Source organism: Phragmites australis, chromosome 6 (assembly GCF_958298935.1).
Source record: "Phragmites australis chromosome 6, lpPhrAust1.1, whole genome shotgun sequence".
NCBI classification, from domain to species: Eukaryota; Viridiplantae; Streptophyta; class Magnoliopsida; order Poales; family Poaceae; genus Phragmites; species Phragmites australis.
This window is the reverse complement of record NC_084926.1, coordinates 19,421,878-19,440,635: the sequence shown is the minus strand read 5'-3', so window position 1 is coordinate 19,440,635 and position 18,758 is coordinate 19,421,878. Positions and strand designations below refer to the sequence as shown.

At 45.2% G+C, this 18,758-nt stretch overlaps 1 protein-coding gene across 1 annotated transcript; it reads right to left on the bottom strand.

The window, feature by feature from the left end:
* Positions 1-9,735: 9,735 nt before the first annotated feature.
* Positions 9,736-11,644, bottom strand: LOC133922057 (uncharacterized). Its single transcript, XM_062367214.1, has one exon. It carries the CDS (start codon positions 11,178-11,180, stop codon positions 9,894-9,896), a length of 1,287 nt encoding a protein of 428 aa, XP_062223198.1. The 5' UTR covers positions 11,181-11,644; the 3' UTR covers positions 9,736-9,893.
* Positions 11,645-18,758: the final 7,114 nt, after the last annotated feature.

The following is an 18,758-nucleotide window of genomic DNA, read 5'->3' as shown; positions in this document are numbered from 1 at the left end:
GTTGGTCCCTGAGTACACAGAGTTTCTCGAGGACCCGAGAAGCCCCTTGCCGGTGGACCCTGCAAGGACTCCACGATGAGGTGTCGATCGGTGGGAGGCCCGATGCTGCATTTAAGGGGGGAGCGTGGCCGGTCACATCCAACCACTCTCTCCCACGCCTATCGTACTGAATGTGTCAGTCTCTGCCACTGCCTGGCAGGATGGCATGAGAACAATTAATGCGGCAGGTCCCATCGCATGTCCCTTCACGGGGCCCATGAAGACAGACAGGATGAAGATATCTTTGATGGGCTCGAGGCTTATCGCCTATCGCCCCGTTGCATTAGATCGTGTCAGATCTGCTCAGACCAGACGGGCAAGAGAGGATACTCAGAGGCTGGCCGGTGGGCCCCCCTGCACCTGCTAAAGTTGGGGCGTAAAGGCCGATGGAACCGTCCGAGGGGCACATTTTCAACCCTCTGTAACATCAATTGTAGACCCATGATGGTTGTTTTTCATTTATTGTTTACGGGAACTTGTGCCCTCGTTCTGGGCACGCTCTGGAGGGCCTCCCCCCGGTAGAATAAAAGGGGGGAGTACTTCGTAGAAAGATAACGAAGTTCAAGCTCACAAGACTTGAAAGACAAGCATTCCAAGAGCATTCAGAGAAAAATCTTGTAACACAGAGATCCAGAGAAAGGCATTCCAAGAGTATTAATAACACACTAGACATACATGAGTAGGGTATTACGTATCCGTGCGGCCTGAACCTGTCTAAATTCTTGATGCATTTACTCCTACTAGCCGACGATCATTTGTCCCGCCTAAGTCCTATACACACGCATTAACCCCACGTACGAGGTAGATCCAAAATCAGCCCCTTGGCTGAATCTCAAAAGGGGTCCCTCAAGATCCCTACTTGCGGTGTTCATCCACCGACAGCACCCTTCTCGAAAAAGGAAGTTTAGCATGCGGTGTTCGACATCGAACACAATAAAGCTCCTGGCCTGGATGGGTTTCCGGTAGAATTTTACCAGAGATTTTGGGATGTCATCAAGTTTTTTGATTAATCTTTTCCACGAATTATATGTGGGAGAACTACAGTTGTTTAGTCTCAATTTTGGGGTGATAACACTTCTGCCAAAAATCAAAGAGGCAAATCAGATTCAGCAATATAGACCCATTTGCTTGCTGAATGTCAGCTTCAAGATTTTCATAAAGGTAGCCACAAACCGAATTAATTCCGTTGCGGATCGAGTTGTCAGCCCAACTCAATCTGCGTTCATACAAGGACGAAATATCCTAGAGGGAGTCATTATCTTACATTAAACAATTCATGAATTACACCGAAAGAAAATGAGTGGAGTTATTTTTAAGATTAATTTTGAGAAGGTCTATGACAAAGTTAAATGACCCTTCCTTCTACAGACTTTATGGATGAAAGGTTTCTCACCAAAGTAGATCTCTTGGATTGAGACTTTAATTTAGAGAGGTAGTGTAGCAATTAAAGTAAATGATGATGTTGAAACTTTTTTTTAATTTTTAATATTGTAGCTGATATGCTAACAGTTCTTCTCAAAAGGGCCAAAGTAGATGAGCAAATTTGTAAAGTGATGCCTCATCTTATTGATGATGGTATTTCTATTCTACAATATGCCGATGCCGATGATCATAAAGAGATTACATTATAAGCTATATTATTGAAAGAGTGAGTAGTAGTTCTGAAAAAAAAATGAAAGAGTGAATAGCACAGCAGGTCCTTGAACTTGTCCGCGTGGTTCGTCTGGGTCTCTGTACAAAAAAAGTTGCACGTTCCAGTACCCACTGTGCAATTTACTCTAATTGATATTGTAGCAATGGGCTGAAGAAATGCTGATAGGATTGTTACTTAAGCTTATACTCTGCGCTTCAGTTTTTCTTTACCGGTCACTTAGCCACTTAGGTGAGGTTTGTTGCCCTTAGCATAAGCTTATAATCGTGGTCATATATGAGGAGTCTTACCTTCAAATTTTGCATAAGTGTCCCTAGCAAAAATTGTGAGCGTGGACAGGTTTCGTCGTTTCGGTTTGTGTGACTGACTACTCAGCAAACACTTGGCAACATGGCACACTGCGAAGCACAAAACAGACTTTTGAAATGGAAAACAGAGGAGGAAGAAAGAGAAGGAGAATAGACTCACTGGTGTGCCCGTGTTTTTTTCCCTAACTACAATGTGTCATTAGCACATATTGCTTATGGGGTCCCCTATCTGTTAAAGTTTAAGGTTAAAATTAGACAAGCTGAAGATTTCGAGAGGGTAGTATACATCTTTTGTTTCCTTTTCCAAGTTCCAACAGTACTAGATTTGCTAGTTACAAGTTGATTGCGACTCAGCTAGTACTTTGTAACGATGATGTGTATTACTCCCTCCGTCCATTAACGTAAGACTAGTCCTAAGGGATTTATTTTAGGAGTAATATTTCTATCGTGAAGGAATTTTCGTTTACTTTAGCGTTCTAACGGTTTTCCTTTACAGTTCCCTTCACGACAGGATTCACAGAGTCATTCCCTTCAGGATGGGATCCTCTCTCCTTTCTCTTCACGATTCTCTTCGAATGGAAGCTGTTGGAGATGAGAGAAAATAAAAGAAATGAGAACGGGGAAAGTAATCGAGAAGGAAACGAAATGAAGGGAATATAGTTGGAGATGGTCTAAGGTTATTTTGATTGTAAAAAGTCAAACTTTGCAAATTTTGACTAATACTTAGTTAAAATATATAAATGTTTAGTGTAAATGTTGCATCGATAGATTTGTATTCAAAGTGCTTTTAAGATTATGTTTATTTTGTAGCAATTGATGGTGTAAGATAAATTAAATGTCAAAAATCTACTTATAAAGACTTTCTCATATTAATGTATGTCTTATGTTGATGGAGGGAGGGAGTATTTTGTTGATGGAGATACTGATGTGTCGCAGGGTCATGTTAGACATTAAAAAGGCACTGTTCAGGCACAGAAAGAAGAAGAAAAGGAATACGCCCCACTATACCTTTCGATGCAACAAAATGTTTATCTTTTCTCTGATAGTTTGCTGATAGCAAGAGATGTAGCAAAGTTTGCTCCTCTGCTAGCTGCTCATACTTTTGGGAAAGAAGGGAGCATGGACAAGGATGACTGTGCCATGCTTTTACCGCTGCTGAGATGCTGATACAGCAAAGGCATCAATGCTATCAGTTACACATCAACATATGTAAAAATAACCTGCAAGGCAAGGCTACGACAACAGCTAGACATACAGCTGCATCATCTTGATCTGCTACATTGTAATAAAACAGTAATATAGCCCGGGGGACCATTCCTTGGTCAATACACGCGTAAATAAATATGGTCGCTGCATGTGAGACTGCATCAGAGATCACTGACCGGAGAATTCTCAACTATTTTGTTACTGGTATGACCAGCCGAGGTGAAGATGAAGATGGAAAGAAGGTCCACAGGATGATGGGCACTCGTGCCATCCATGTTCTCTCTGTGGATGTGATGATGCCTCTAACAACGTTGCTCTGTTTGGTTCACTGATCTGTCTCTCCCTATTGATTTACAGGTTAGCTTGATCTGGTCGTCTCTCAGCCTCTCGGTTCTCAGGAGCAAGGCATTCCCTGCCTCGCCACTCGAGGTACTTATTCTACGACTACGAAGCCTATGGGGTTGACGTACAACGATGAGTGCAAGCAGTTTGCATATGTGACAAATGGGACCAGGTGCGTGCGTGCATACGTACACTGTGGCTGCTCAGCCATCTCTCTCTAGATCTTTACTCCAGGACAAAACAACCTTCTACTTTCATAAAACATGTTAAAATGTGTCTTATTTATATGTGATGAGTGAAGATAATATTATCGATTTGATTTGTTGTGTTTCGGATTGTTTAAGTTTGGTTCGCTTGAAGTTTAATTCTGTCCAGAATCTGAAAGCTCAGTCCAGAATTCGAAATATCTAGTCCAATCAGAATTCGGAACTAACGGTCCCAATCCAAAACTTTCAGGTAAATCTAATTCGGAACTTCCAGTCTCAATCTGGAACTTCTGGGTAAATCAAAATTTATAACTTCTGGGTTTAATCTAGAACTTACGGATTGATGCGGAAGCTAAGACAGAGAAGGTTCATTCGGAGCTCAATCCGGAATTTCCGAAATCCAGAACTTCCGATTGAATCCGGAACTTTTGGGTAAACAATGTTTTTAGCTTTAAATTTCTTGTATGCATTGGAACTTTTTGGAAAGTGTTGTGAATTGTTTTGAGGTTCTAATTGAGCATTTTGATTATGCTCTAACTGGAGCTAGAGTTGGAGATATGTGTTTACTTGTCTTATGGTGTTCGGATGATTGAGGCTAAACGGGGTGTTTAGTGCCGGACGATCAAGGAGGTCAGACGGAGTCAATGATGATCTTAGCTATATATATGGAGGTCAAGCAAATCATTGAAGATGGATGCAGACGTCGTGTAGACAAAGTCAAGCGAAAGGGATGCAGGTGCAAGTGACAAGGTGGTCCGATGATCAGGAGTGGGAGAGACTTATCAGTAGTCAGGATCGCAAAATGAAGTACACGTGTCGATGTCGGAGCATTTGATTAAGGTGTAAGTAAGTAGCGAGTCACGTATTGAAAAGCGTGTTAGGGTTTCGCGTTTTGATCTCAAAATCGTGAGAATGATGGAAATGCATGTGACATCATCATAAAGTTAAGTCATGAAGATGTCATGATCATTCGATGGATAGAAAAAAATAGATCAAAATACCCTCAGCGGTATGTAAGAGTGTACTATAAGAGATATGTATTTTGGAAACAAGTTAGAAACTTAAGGTCAAGAAACCTATAATATAAATAGAGGGTAGAGCTATGTGGGAGAGAGAACCGGCCACTTGAGCCCTTCTGCCACACATATGAGAGTCTCATGCTAGGCTTTTCGAAGAGAGGAAGATGAGTACTTAATTTATGTATTAGGTGTAAGCTTTTATATGTAAAAACTCTGCAATTCATCTAAAATAAGGATGATATCTGCAAGAAATGAAATTAATATTCTTACATGTGCTTTGAATTCTCCTTCTTCTAGTTTTTCTCTGTTGCTTTCCTTACGTTTTTTCAAGTTTTTCATTCCTGGTTGTGATTTTCGTTTTCGTGCTTGAGCTCAAGGTTTTCGTCTTGTTGGAGTTGATCTTATCATCATTAGAGGCATATAAAATGTATAAAATTATGTATTGAATTCGCTTGCCTCTAATCCATCGACTTGGAGACCGTCTTCACGCTGTATTCATCTTTTGATCTTTGGGTGATTCTTCTCAAGTTCCAAGATCTGTATGAAGATGAGTCATGAATTGATTTACTGTCAAACTTAGTGTTTGATTTCAACCATGAGACCTAACTTTTATTGAATTTGCAAGTGTGGACTTTGAATTTCGAGCCGTTGTTCTGTCCAACCCGAAACTTCCGGTATAAACCTTGAACTTCCAGATTGAAGTTTCACTTTGTGACAGAGAACTCCGACCTCGAACTTTCAGAATCCGAATATTCCGAATTTCACTCGGAAGTTCCGACGAACAACGTTTTCACTAATGAACAATGTTTTTAGCACTGAATTCTCTCTTCTCATTGGATCTTTCGGTATCCTTTGAGTGCTTTTTTTTATCAAGTTTTCGCTATGTTTTTGTTATACTTTGTTGTGATTCTCTTGTAAGGTATGTTGTATGATAAAATAAAAAATATCATCTATTTTAAAAGAAATTTATTGAAACGTCTATTCACCCTCTATAATCAGATCTGCATACTTTATTTTTACCACCTCCTTTCTAAATTCTATCGCACGTTTCCATCAGATGGAGAAAATCGACGCGAGCCGTGACAAACTCGCACACATGTAATGGGGCCTGTCGTGCGAAGGCAAGAGGACATGGACGACCAGCTGCCTTCCCTATGACCAACAGCGAGACATGCCGCGTGCGTGCACCATGCATGCAGCGGATTCTAAACAATGGGGGGTGGGGGTGGCCGGTGCCATGGCTCAAACAGGAGGAAGACGAGAGCGTGGGAAGGGAATGGATGCTAGCTGGCTCTACGTTGTGCACTGAGAGCGAACGCGTGGGTCGTGTGCGCGCACAGCCAAATCGGCAAATGATTGATCCGTTCAGGAACAGCTCAAATGATTGATACTGGAAGATACTACATTACTGCTGCTACTAGTCATTGCAGGCATGTCCACGCTGGAGATCTGATCGTGTTTGCAAGTGCAAAGCTGTGGTGCCGAGAGGCGAGACGGATGGCGATGATGGCGAGTGATGGAGCGAGCAGCTGGTCAGTCAAAGCTGTGGCATGTGGGTTCGCAGCCTGTGCTACGTGACAAGTATAAGCTCACCTTGGTCTTGTTGAGTGGAGCATGGCTGAAACCTGGAAGCTTGGAATCCGCTGTGAGTTAACTTTCTCTATGGACTCTCAAAGCCGGCTCTCTTTTCCAATCGCTTCAAAAACAACACCGCCTTGTCCTGCTGCTGTCGACTTGTCCACTGACGGGAATCTTATCAGGGATATCGCCTCGCCGTGTGCTGTAGCAGTGTCAGGATATCGCCAGATCAGCTGCTGCCAAGGCTTTTTGGCTGGTCGTGGTCGTCGTTTCCACCTGGGAGGCTGGGACTAAATCATGCTTACTTGGACCTGGCTCGGCGACGACTGATCAACGGTGATCTGCAGCTTCGATCCGTCGATCCACCCACCTAGCGGAGATGTGGTTTCTTGCAAGAATTCATGGCGCCCTGCAAACTATAACTGCCTTGTCTGTGTCACGTAGCTGCACACATGATCCTTCTCGGATCCTATATCGTGCCTGCTGTTCCACTACTCTGCCTTGCGCCTCATCCTACACCTGCCGCGTTGCGTTTGCGCCGAACGGCCGAAGTGTTCACTTCGGCATGCTCTAATCCTGCGTCCGTAATCGCTCTTCCAGGTCGCCATCATCATCACTCAGCGTCAATGGCTACGTCTGCTCCTGAGATCACCGTCCGGTAGCCCAGGACAGGGCCTAGGGCAGCGCACGAGTGGAGCTGGCTGCCATGCACAATGCAGTGGCGGCGACCGACGAGCTTCCGACGGGAAAAGAAAAGAATGGAACAGGAAGGACAGCATATCCACTGCATGTGCTTGGGAGCCTCGGCGCTGGGGCTGCGGTGTCAGAGCCGTCACATGCATGCCCACACCCAGCTAGGGATGAAAACGGATGGGATAAATCCCGTTCCGTTCCGATCCGTTTTCTATATTTTCTTGTCCGTTTTCGATTCCGTTTTCGAGAGAAAATGTGAAAATAAAAACGGTTATGAGGTTTTTCCGACCGTTTTCGGATTTCCTGTTTTTAATCTAGAATTTCCCGTTTTTCTAATTAAGATCAAATTTCACAAATCACAATATAGCCCACATACCAAGCCCGACCGGTCAGTCCAAACATAACCTCTATCCTAAAGTTCAACCAGATCCCAGTGGTCCAGTCTCGGTCTGCTGCTGACCTACCGATATTGTTCAAGCTTTTGCACCACCTACAATTCTAATCTTTGTATGATTGTATGTTATGCCGAGTACTCGAGTTACGACATGATAGTTGTTTTTTAGTTGATACTTATGTCATTACGTGGTTCATCTGTGTATGATATAAATTACTTTTGTTGGTGTGAATTAATTATGTATCGCGCCGATGCTTGAAATCATTGTTCTACGGATCGGTGTTCTCATTTTAAATTATCGGTTTCTGACTGATACCCGCATATTTATGTTCGGATTGGTTCGTTTTGATATCCCGACATTCCCGAGTTCGTACCTGTTTCCGGTTTTCCCGTTTTCGAGAAAAAATGTAAAAATAAAAACGGTTAGGAGGTTTTTCCGATTGTTCCCGTTCGTTTTCATCCCTACACCCAGCGAACGGCAAGCTCAGCCGAAGTACCTGTACTGGCCTGTCTGGGCACAACAAGGACGGCTCGGTCACGATCGGCACCACCACAATCCCATCATTGATCGGTCCATGGACGCCACACAGGAACGAACGAGAGCGAGAGAGACCAGCTCGAAGTACTGGAGAGTATTATGTTCGTACGCCGACCTTTCAATGCCTCATCATACCATCAGGCATCCAGGTGAGCAATCGATCCATTAATAATCCGCTAATCCATCGTTGCCAAGTAGTACGTGACACGTCGCGATCGAACAAAGCGCGCAAACATGCATCCACGCAGAGGCATGGAACTATAGGGACGAAACGGAAGGACGCCGGTCGCGGGTTGGCTCGCTCTTGGCTAGCCCTTAGCCGAGACAAGATCCGCGAAATGAGTGAGCATTATAAAGAAGGGCGGGAGCATCAGGGCCCCGGCGCATTTTTCTCCAGAATGACAAGTCATCGCACGCACCACGACGAGACCTCATCAGGCCATGACCGATTGACCATGCGTGCGTGCACGAGGCGAGACGATGAGGATCCCATCACCGGAGCAAACCAAAACCAAACCTATCCGGCTTCATGGTAAAGGTCGCCTTTCTCTCCCCATCTCCCAGTTTATGTTTGGATCAACTGAGACTTTTAGTTTTTGGCTGAAAAGTTACCTTCTAACTTCTGTTCGATGATTGATGACTTTTTATTATTAATTTTTATAATAAATTTTTAACTTCTTAATACTTCGAAAATTAGAAAAACTCTTTTCAACCAGTTTCTTAGCTTTTTAATTTATTTATTCAGAAATAAGTTTTTCAAAAGACAGATTCCGAGAAGCCGACGTTAAAAAAAGGCCTAACCAAGGCCTAAACTGCGTCTCGGCGCATCCCTCTCGGAACAGCAGCGTCAGTGTGGCGTCCCTGTCGTGTTGCTGCAGGGGAGCGCTCCACTGGGCGGCACAGTGCCCAGCGCTGTCTAGCTGCCACCGCCTCATCACAAGTGTGCATGCCTAGTGCCGCTGCATCCCTCCCGACGGTGCCTGATTGGACCGAGCCTGAACCATCATCCGTAGCTATCACTTCAGCCGCTCCCCGAAAGGTTTTTAACCTCGCCTTTCGAGGCTTCGGACCTCGGGATACCTTCTGCTTGTGGTGGCCATTCACCGGAGGAGGGCGATGCTGTGCCATGGCATGCCGTTCTCTGCTTGGAGGTTCGCGCGCTGCTGCAGCCGGGAAAGATGCGAGGCTGGGCGCAACTCGCAAGTGTGCGATGCACGGCAGCGGGTAGAGAGAGAGAGAGAGAAAGAGAGAGTACGAAGCAGTGGTCACGGGCTGCGCTGCGTCGCAACGTGCAGCCATGTTTTATTGCAACGCCTAAAATGTATGGTCAAACTGTGGTTGTACTTACAGGTAGGGATGTGGCCGCCTAGCTGGCCTGGCCACCTACTGAACTGACAAAATTGTCACACTGCCATGGGCTTATGGCCAGGCAGTAACAATTCTTGTCTAGTTGTTCTATGCTTCTCTTCCATCTTCAACTACCCAAAAGCAACAGCGTTATGGTGAACATTACTGTGTTCCTGATCGGAGTAATGGCTGATTTCTACCCTCCCATGGATGGTTGGATGCATCAACGAATTCAAATGTTGAAATGGTACCACCACCATTACTACGGAGCACTCAATTAGAATGTGACAGTTTATTCAGTGATGAAACGGATGGTGATTTGGCACTGTAATTGAACAGATCAACGATTTCAGGTGTACCCTTGTTAGTTTGTGCAGAAGCCCACAAGAACAGACGTCATGACTAGCAGCAAAATCAACCCATAATCCACAGCACATTTTCAACATATGAGCAGTTTGTTCTTGAAATTACACACACAAGAGAAGGCAGGGAGTGAGGATGGGATGTATACGCGGCGATTCAAGGAGGCAAGAGCAGGAATAGCGGAGCAACCAGCCGTGAAGCTTCAAGTTTCAGTTCGTCGTTGCCGCCGCCGCCGCCGCCGCTGCTGTTGCCTCTGAAGATGGTGCCGTCGGGGAAGATATTGACAATGCCGACGTCGAGCTGTTGCCGTTGCCGTGGACGGTCACGTGGCTGGGCGGCACCACCGTGATGGTCTTCGTGGAGGTGGAGGTCGTCGTCGGCCGCAGCGCCCTCATGGGGCTCGCCAAAGCCCACGCCCAGCTCCGGTGGCTGCGACCGCTAGTCCTCGTGCCGCTTGCGACGCCGCCGCCAGCGCCCTCGGCCGCGGAGAGCCAGTAGGACGACGCGGGGCCCAGGCCGCCAAAGAACCCCGCGCACTTGATCCGGTGCTGGTGCTCGTACACATCGTCCTCCTCGTCATCGTCATCGGCGCCGGCGCCGCCGAGGTGGCCGAGGGCGCTGCGCACCTTGTTAGGCTTGGGCTCGCGGTGGGACTCGACGCGCCGGAGTGTGCAGTCGCCGAAGCCGTTGGATAGGCGCTCCAGGAAGTCCCCGGAGAAGCTGCGGCTGCCGCACCCGACGGAGCGCGACCGCGCCACCTTCCGTCCCAAGGACGATGACATCTGGCTCGGGCTCGGGCTCTCCGGCTCGCCGATGGCCTCCAGCGTCCGCCCCAGCGTCGACGCCGTCCCGGCCCGCAGCTGCTGGTCCTGCGCGCCGGCGCCGGCAGCGGCACTACCCCTGGGCGCCCACGCTGCCGACGCAACCGACACCGACTTCCTCCTCGCGGTGGCGGCGCCCCCGTTGGTGTACGGCGTGGAGGCGGCGGTCTGGTGCGCGTACGCGGACGAGGAGAGGTAGAAGAACGACCAGAAGCTCTTCTTGCGCGGGCTCTCGGCCGTCACCGACGACGACGAGTAGGGGAACTGCTCCTCCGGCCGCGGCGCCACCGACTTGCTCCGCTTCAGCCCGCCTACCGCGGACAGCGCCGCTGAGGCGGAGGAAGACGAGGACGACGAGGAGGAGGGCGTCTTCTTCCGGTGGAAAGGGATGAACTTTCGCGAGGCGCCGGAGGGGTGGAGCGGCGGCGGTGGCTCGGCCGCGCGGCGGAAGGACGGTGGAGACGACGGGGAGCCGGAGGGCGGCGGGTGGCCGCCGAGCGGGAAGAAAGGGCTGGACTTGGAGGAGGACACCAGCCTCCCCAGCTTCTCCTGCAGGCAGAACGCGCATATCCCCCCACCGGCGATCGCCGCCGTGGCTGAGCCGGCCCGGTACGGGTGCTCGCTGCAGTATTGGATGCCGTCTAGCGCCGCCGCCGCCTCCGCCTTCTCCCCCATCCTTCAGCTTTTGTCTTTCCTTCTTCCTCTCCCTCGCCTTGGCGCTCTTTCTTGGCAGCACCCGAAGGAGGATCTAGCCTAGCCCCTAGGCCACGGCCATGCACAGAACACAGCAGCACAGAGAAGCTATCTTAGATGAGATGATCCCCGGCATTAACCGGTGGATTTTCCTGGTGCTGGATGTGACTGATTTGTCACCACCACTGGGCCGCGCCCTGTTCTTGATCTCGCCTCCGTTGTTTGTACAACAGACTTGAGCTGAGCAGACGAGAAGAGGGGACGAGTTGTACCACAAACTCACAGGGGAGGGGAGGGTGGGAGGGACTGCAGCTGCAGCATGCAGGGCAGAGGAGAGAGAGAGGTGGTGGTGTGTGTTTCGGTCTCTTCCCTCCTCTTGTGTTTGTCCGTGTCCGTGCCTTATTCTAGCGCGCGGGAGCCATTTCTAGCTGCGACTTTTTTCGAGCTCCATTTCGCTGGTGGGTTTGGAATACGAGGCCCCGGGCGGGGTGGCAGCCGGCAGGAGGCCACGTGGGGGGACGCATTCTTTTGATGCGGCAGCAAGGCCGCTCTCGTACGCGCTACACGCATGTCGTGTATACGTACATGTACCTGCGCCTACGTGGGTCGCCGAGGCCATGGGCTCCACGTCGTAGCCATAGGTGCAATGCAATCACCTCTGAAAATTAAACTGTTTTTTTTAGGAAATTCGTATGGACGAGTTGATGACCGGAAGTAACGATACAGTACTACTCTACCCTGACAGTATCTCTAATGGATCGCAAGGGCATCCATGGCTAGCCACGCGCAGCAGTGTGCACACACAGGCCATGGCCTCATGGGGCAGGGCAGGCTCTCCACTTCCACTTGGTCCACCCCCTAGCTCACTCACTCACAGTACCATGCATCTGATCCCATGTTCCCGTGGGTGGACTGCGACACCGGCCGCATGTGCCATGGCCATCCCTCAGAGTCCCGGTTAATTCTAAAGGATTTGAATCTTATAGGAAAAATTCTTATGGGCTCTATGAAACAAAGGATTGTATCTCTAGAATTCTTATAAAATTCTTATGAAATGGCTTGATGTCACATCTAAAATGCTAATTACAGGATTAAGAATGTATAATCATTATGATGGTATATTTTATACGATTAGTTATTATTTTAGATATTTCGGAGTAAAAATAATATAGGAAGATATAGGAAGACCTTAGAAAAAAGAAGAAAAGAACAAAGAGATAAAAGAGATAGAAATTAGAATAAAATTCAGTAAAAGCTCTTCTCATGGTCTGACCGAGCTCAATCATGATCTAACCGTCAGGTGGACAGCCACATAGGCTTGCCACGTGGGCTTCTTGTTGTCTGAACGTCAGCGCATAGAGACTCCCTCAAACGGTCGATCATCTCTCTCACTCCTTCCCTCTCTCTCATTTTTTCTATCTCCCTCACATTCACTCTCTCACTCCAACAAACCCTAGAGAGAGAGCTCCAAATTAATGTGTCAACATCCGAAGATCGAAGGTGGTGACTCCACGAGCTTCCCGTAGGACTTCCCAAGCTTCTTCCCCCTTTCCTCCTCGCCTGAAGGGTTTCCTCGTCGCTTCTTACTTCACGAGCTCATTCACCCTCCGTGAGTTCAATCAGTGGATCGAAACTTTCTTGGAGGATTTCGATCCAATACAACGTTCCTCTACATCAAGGTAAACATCCTCCTACCATTTTCCTGTTGTTTCCTAGCCCTAGGCGATCAGCATTTCGATTTTCACCACGAAACCCTAGTGAATACTAGGTCTAGATCTTATTTTGGAGGTTTTACGTGTTCTGATCGTGCATGCCGTTCGAACAATCATGGAATATGTTCCCTTAGTCCTATGGAGTATTTTGGTGCCCTTCGTCATCGAAGGTTTCGCCAGAGTCCTCGTTAGTGACCCTGCGAAGGTGCTACCGGCAGGGTCTGGCAATCTGACCGCCACTAGGTCTGATTTGACCGTCAGTAGGTTGGTTCAAAATATCTTAATTTAGGAGTCAGATAGTCATTAGGGCTGGTTTGATCGTTGGTCGGCGGTCTAACCACCATCATGCCTTCTATCTAACCGCTAGGGCCCTAAACTCTCTGCACGCTCATGATCTGATCGTCACTTGCACGTCGATCTAACCGCCAGCTCTTCAAGACTTTGTGCACTTAAGTTATCTTATCCGAAGTTTCAAATTTCAGAACCCTAATAATTGGGCGGTCTTTTGCAAATATTTTTGAAACACGATGCTATATTATTATCTAAGCATGCATCATTTGCACATTTTTTCATTATTCATTTGTTTACGTAATGCATTTTTGATTCGTTTAGAGAGCATTGTACCGACGGTCCGAACGAGTGAAGATGACGCTAATCTGCCTAAGTTTTGTGAGTGTTACGCTGGGAGTATCAGTCAAACACCGAAACAGAAAGGCAAGCATCTGAGCATATTGCACATTTATTTGAATTAAATGGAGTTTAAATTGATAAGTTATCGCTTATGTACTTTTGCATGGTTAGCAAGTCGATGTCGGGTTTATATGGATAGAACCTATATTGAATTGTATTGCCTCTACCTTGAGTTGTTGATTATCTATATCTTTGTAGCCTTGTTAACCTTATCGATGTCTAACTTAAGAGTTATTCGAAATGCTTAGCGATGCATAGGTCCCCGGTAGAAGTTAAGCGATAGTGCAACTATTGTTCACGAGCTTAGGCCTTACTTATTATTTATAAATGCAACGATAATGATGTGGGTTGTATGAGTTGTGAGTACGAGGCAAGATATGAGCGGTACTAGGGGTATCTTCTTCACCGGAGGAGTTCCTCGATGTAGTTCGAGAGAGGAACCTGGATGTCATAGACCGCTTGCATCATTTAAGCATCATCCGTTGTTGCAGTTGGCTTTAGCACTTTTCGTACTAACCACATGTTGATCTAATTGTAAGACAAGTCAATTACCATACGTTGTGCTGACGCTTGTCGTGTGTCCCTATGACGTGTAAGAGAAAAAAAGAAAATGAGAAGTAAGGTGGCGGGGAACTAGATGTGTCCAGGACACGCTCGCAGTAACTCCCATACCATAGGGCATGTGCAAGTGAGTAATTCCATATATGAGCAAGGTTGATATGAGTACCCCTTATGTGGGCCTGTGTGGCTAGGGATGAAAACGGACAGGAACGATCGGGAAAACTCTCTAACCGTTTTCACTTTTATATTTTTTCTGCCGGACGAAAAAGAAAACGGGATAGGCGGGAACGGGAAAAAACAAAAACGGTCGGACATAATCGGAGGGTCGAAAACGAACCAATCCGATCGGGAAAATACCGGTATCGGTCGGGATTCGAAAACACAAAATGGAAACACCGACCTACAGAACCATCAAGACATGTCAACATGTATAAGTTTAATATTATCTTCAGATAACACTGAATTAATAAGTTTAATGAACCAATCCAATCAGCAAGTCGCATTAAAGTAAAAAAATGTCATATGCTTTTTCGATTCACATGACATATCATTTTTTATCAATATTTCACTCAAACAATACAAGATACGAAGATACAACAATATAAGCTTTAGGACCGAGCAGTAGCTCGGTTGGTTCGCTCTCAGTGGCAGACTGACAGGGACGGCCAGTCGTGGGTTCGATCACTAGGATCGACCCACGAGCCTCATCGGGGGGTTTTCCTTAGTAGTTAGGGGTATGCACACACGTGCCCATTTAGCGAGAATATATCTGTAACGTGTATGCTTAGGACATGCACGTGTGTGAGCGCGTTAGGTGTGAGTGTGATGTAAGTGGGTTATGTACGTCATGTTTTGTACCCCTCTAAAAAAGAACCACATAAACCTTAACTCGATACTCGAGCATATAATAAATATAAGTGATAAGTCTCAACCAAAGACATAAGTGAGCGTATGGGGTGAAAACGGACGGAAATGGTCAGAAAAACCTCCTACCGTTTTCACTTTCACATTTTCTCAGTCGGACGAAAACGAAAACGGGATAGACAGGAACTGGAAAAAACGAAAACGAACTGAAAAAAACGGGATACGACATCGGGACGGAACGGGATTTTACCATTCCGTTTTCATCCCTATGTGTGGCCACTCAAGCCACTAGTCGTGTGGGTAAAGTTGTACCCCTGTAAGATATAAGAATAATTCAAATTGTTATACTCTCGGTCATGAATATGCTTCTGTCAATTTGCAGCAGTCATAGAGTTGCAAATGTGGAATGTGTGGTATGGTTGGATGGGATGGGTTTGAGATGGTTCGATTTATACCTATATTCATGAGATTGTTCCATTTACGTTTATCTGGAAGTCGAGGGTTACAGAGTAAAAAAGTATATGTGCTCACATATAGGTGTTAAAGTTGCTTACGCATGTGAATTTACTTAATTTTGTGGCATATTCCTTGTTAATGACTCAATGCCTAATACTTGGAGTCGGATTATTTATATGTACCCATTATGGATGAAGTTTTGTGAGTATCTTTGTACTCACGCTGCTCTTTCAGGTTTTATTGGTGAGGAGGAGCTCGTGTTTGGCTACTTCACGTCCGTCAATGTAGGTGGCGAGAATGCGTAGTACAAACTACTCGTGTGACGTTTTTTTGGGTGTAGCCTAAGGGTATATGGTTTTACCTAGCTTTTGGGTGTTAATAAGTGTTAATCTTCCGCTGTGTAATTTCTAGTTTTGTTAGGAGGTAATCTGTTCTTTATCCTTCTAGCTCCCTTTTGATGTAAATCGTTGTAAATGGTTAAATGCTTAAGAACTTGTAATATAATTTAATTACTTTTTTCTTTTTTAAGTTTTGTTGTGATGTTATGGGTTAAAAAGATATGTGTTTCGATTTTAGGTATAAAATACATGTCGGGATTATTGAGATAATATTCCGGTTAATCATCATGATTATGATTAAGCAAATGATCATCTTGATGATTAATTAGAATACTATTTGAACGGTTTATTATACTTGTTCTAGATTCATGCAGTATTGTAAGTGCCAGGCAACTCTAATCCCATGTTTATTCTATTCTTACGTTTTCAGAATCCTGCATTCCATAGAAACTCTTAGGCCTCATTTGGATCGAAGGATTTCCAAAGGAAAATTGTAGAAATCAGGAAACGGAAGAAAGGAAGTTAACTGAGCGTTTGGAATGGAGGAAGTATTGATTATTTTCCTTTTTTCCTTTGTGTTACTGTAGCTGGATCTGGATGTTCATTTCACAGGAAACCAAAAATCCACTTCGATCTCTTGGTTTTTCTTTCCTTCATGTATACCCGAGGCAACGCGTGTGAAGAAGAGAAGAAAGAACACAGCACACCATTTGTGATTTTTTTTTTAAAAAAAATCTATGATCCAAATTAGGTGTGGGCAAAAATACCTGAGACCGAAAACCGAGCCTAAACTACCCGAGATCGAACCCGAATTACCCGAAGACCGAAGTTTTGGGTAGTATTTCGGGTATGGGTCACAGATGACCATTTTTTTTTTTGTTTTTCGGGTACCTGAAATACCCGAGGAGAAGTGTTCTTTTTTTGTTTGATGTTATTCTGTTTCCAGAAGAGACATATACATATATGTTCATATAGCGTATGTTCCCTCATTTAGTGTGTGAATTGTGATATATTATACAAGATTATGAGACTCAATTTCATTATCCATAGGTCAATATAGGTAGTTTAGGGCAGACAAATTTGATAAGTTAGTAAGCGACAACTTTACTAAGGTGTAGCGAAAATGGCATTTTTAGACTATGATTGTAATTTTGGTGATTAGTGACAACACAGTTAATGTGATTAACATATTTGTCAAGAATATATGTTAGTAGGTCTCATGTATGCAATACATCAAGAAGCCACCACAGTCAGGATAAAGTTTGATTGAATTGGAAAAAGTCCTAGAGAAATTGTTCTTATCGGAAGATCCGGCGCTAAAAGAATTGCACTCACCAGATCATTATGTCCCGAGGCAGTTTATCTCACCAGATGATCCAATGATAAGGAATACACACACCAGAGCAATTCTGTTAGAAGGGGTTATAGTGAATTGCACTCACCGGAAGGTCCGGCGATTAGAAGAGATGTACATCGGATTATTTAACAGAAGCTTGGTATTTTCAGAGGAAATGGATTATAAGGCACCGGATGATCCGGTAATGAAGTGATGCACACCAGAGGCTTCACCAGAGTATTTAAAAGAGTATATGAAAAATCCAGAAAAGAAAAAGTTCTACATACCGGAAGGTCTGGTGATAAAGACAGTGCACACTGGTGTATTTTGTACAGAGAAGAAGTTTGGCACGGTCTGATTCAGGATAATTCACCGTATAGTCCGGTGATGAAAAGGATGTATACACCAGACAATACGGTGTTCAGAAGAACTCTGAGTGGAGTTCTAACAGCTAGTTTTTAAGAATGTACACATCGGATGGTCTGGTGCTTGTACCTATGTTAACGTCGAATTATCCAGTATTCACAGAATATTTGAGCTGTTGGGATAACGACTAGTCCGCGGGGTTGAGGCTATGCAAACCCCTCCACTCATTCATTTGGAGTTGCTGGAGTCCAAAGAAACCCTTGTTCACCTAAGAAGCCATTCAAGCCATCCAAAAGCATAAAGTGTTCATCCATGACGATTAAGCACAATATTAGTGAGTGATTAGTGTTTATAGGCCTAGAGAGAAGAGTTGCTAGGTTCTGCAACCTAGAGTGCGGATCAAGGAGTGATCCAAACATGTACCAAAAGATACGCTGACGCCTTGGAATCTTTGTGACTCGCGCGGTAACTTGTTGATCCTCCGACTTGGTGTGGAGCGGCGGCAAGAGGATTGTACGGGGACGCGTAGGCCCTTGTCAACTGAGTTTAAAAAGGGTACTTTGAGCACCGAGACACGATAAATAGCTCTATGTTGCATCCCTCTTAATAGTGCGGCACACCTATACTCAATTTCAAAGATAAAAATTCATTTGAACCACTTTGAGCTTTTGAATAACATTAAGTACCGCTTCTTTCCTTCAAACTTAGAGGGTTGTCATTTCTTATATTGTCTTCACTGCATCTATTCTTGAATCTTCATGTGATTAATGCAAATCACCTGCAGCTTTCTATGGTCTCGCACGGTATTAGCGCAAAGCCTTCACTCACTCTTCACTACCATCTTGGTCCTTCGACGCTAGCCATTTGCTTATCATTCACCACATGATGGTCCATCGCGGCTAAGTCTTACTTGCATTTCACTGTCTTGCCATAGAGAACAATTTTGTATTCAACATCTTCAATGAATTCATTTTATCAAATATGTAGTTCAATCTTTATTCTTCACTCTTGGTATATTGGATTTCAATTCAACTTATATCTTCTTATAGATCCTAACCTCAACTTACTCTCAAGCATAAAACACATACGTTAGTCTATAAAATTTAATTAACAATAGCATATATTTAGTTACTTGATCTCTACAAGTAACTTAGCCTTATTCTTCAAGCATCTTCTTCTTCTTGTGAGCATCACTAATATCTCAATGATTTGTTACAGTTCTTTGAACTCATGGCAT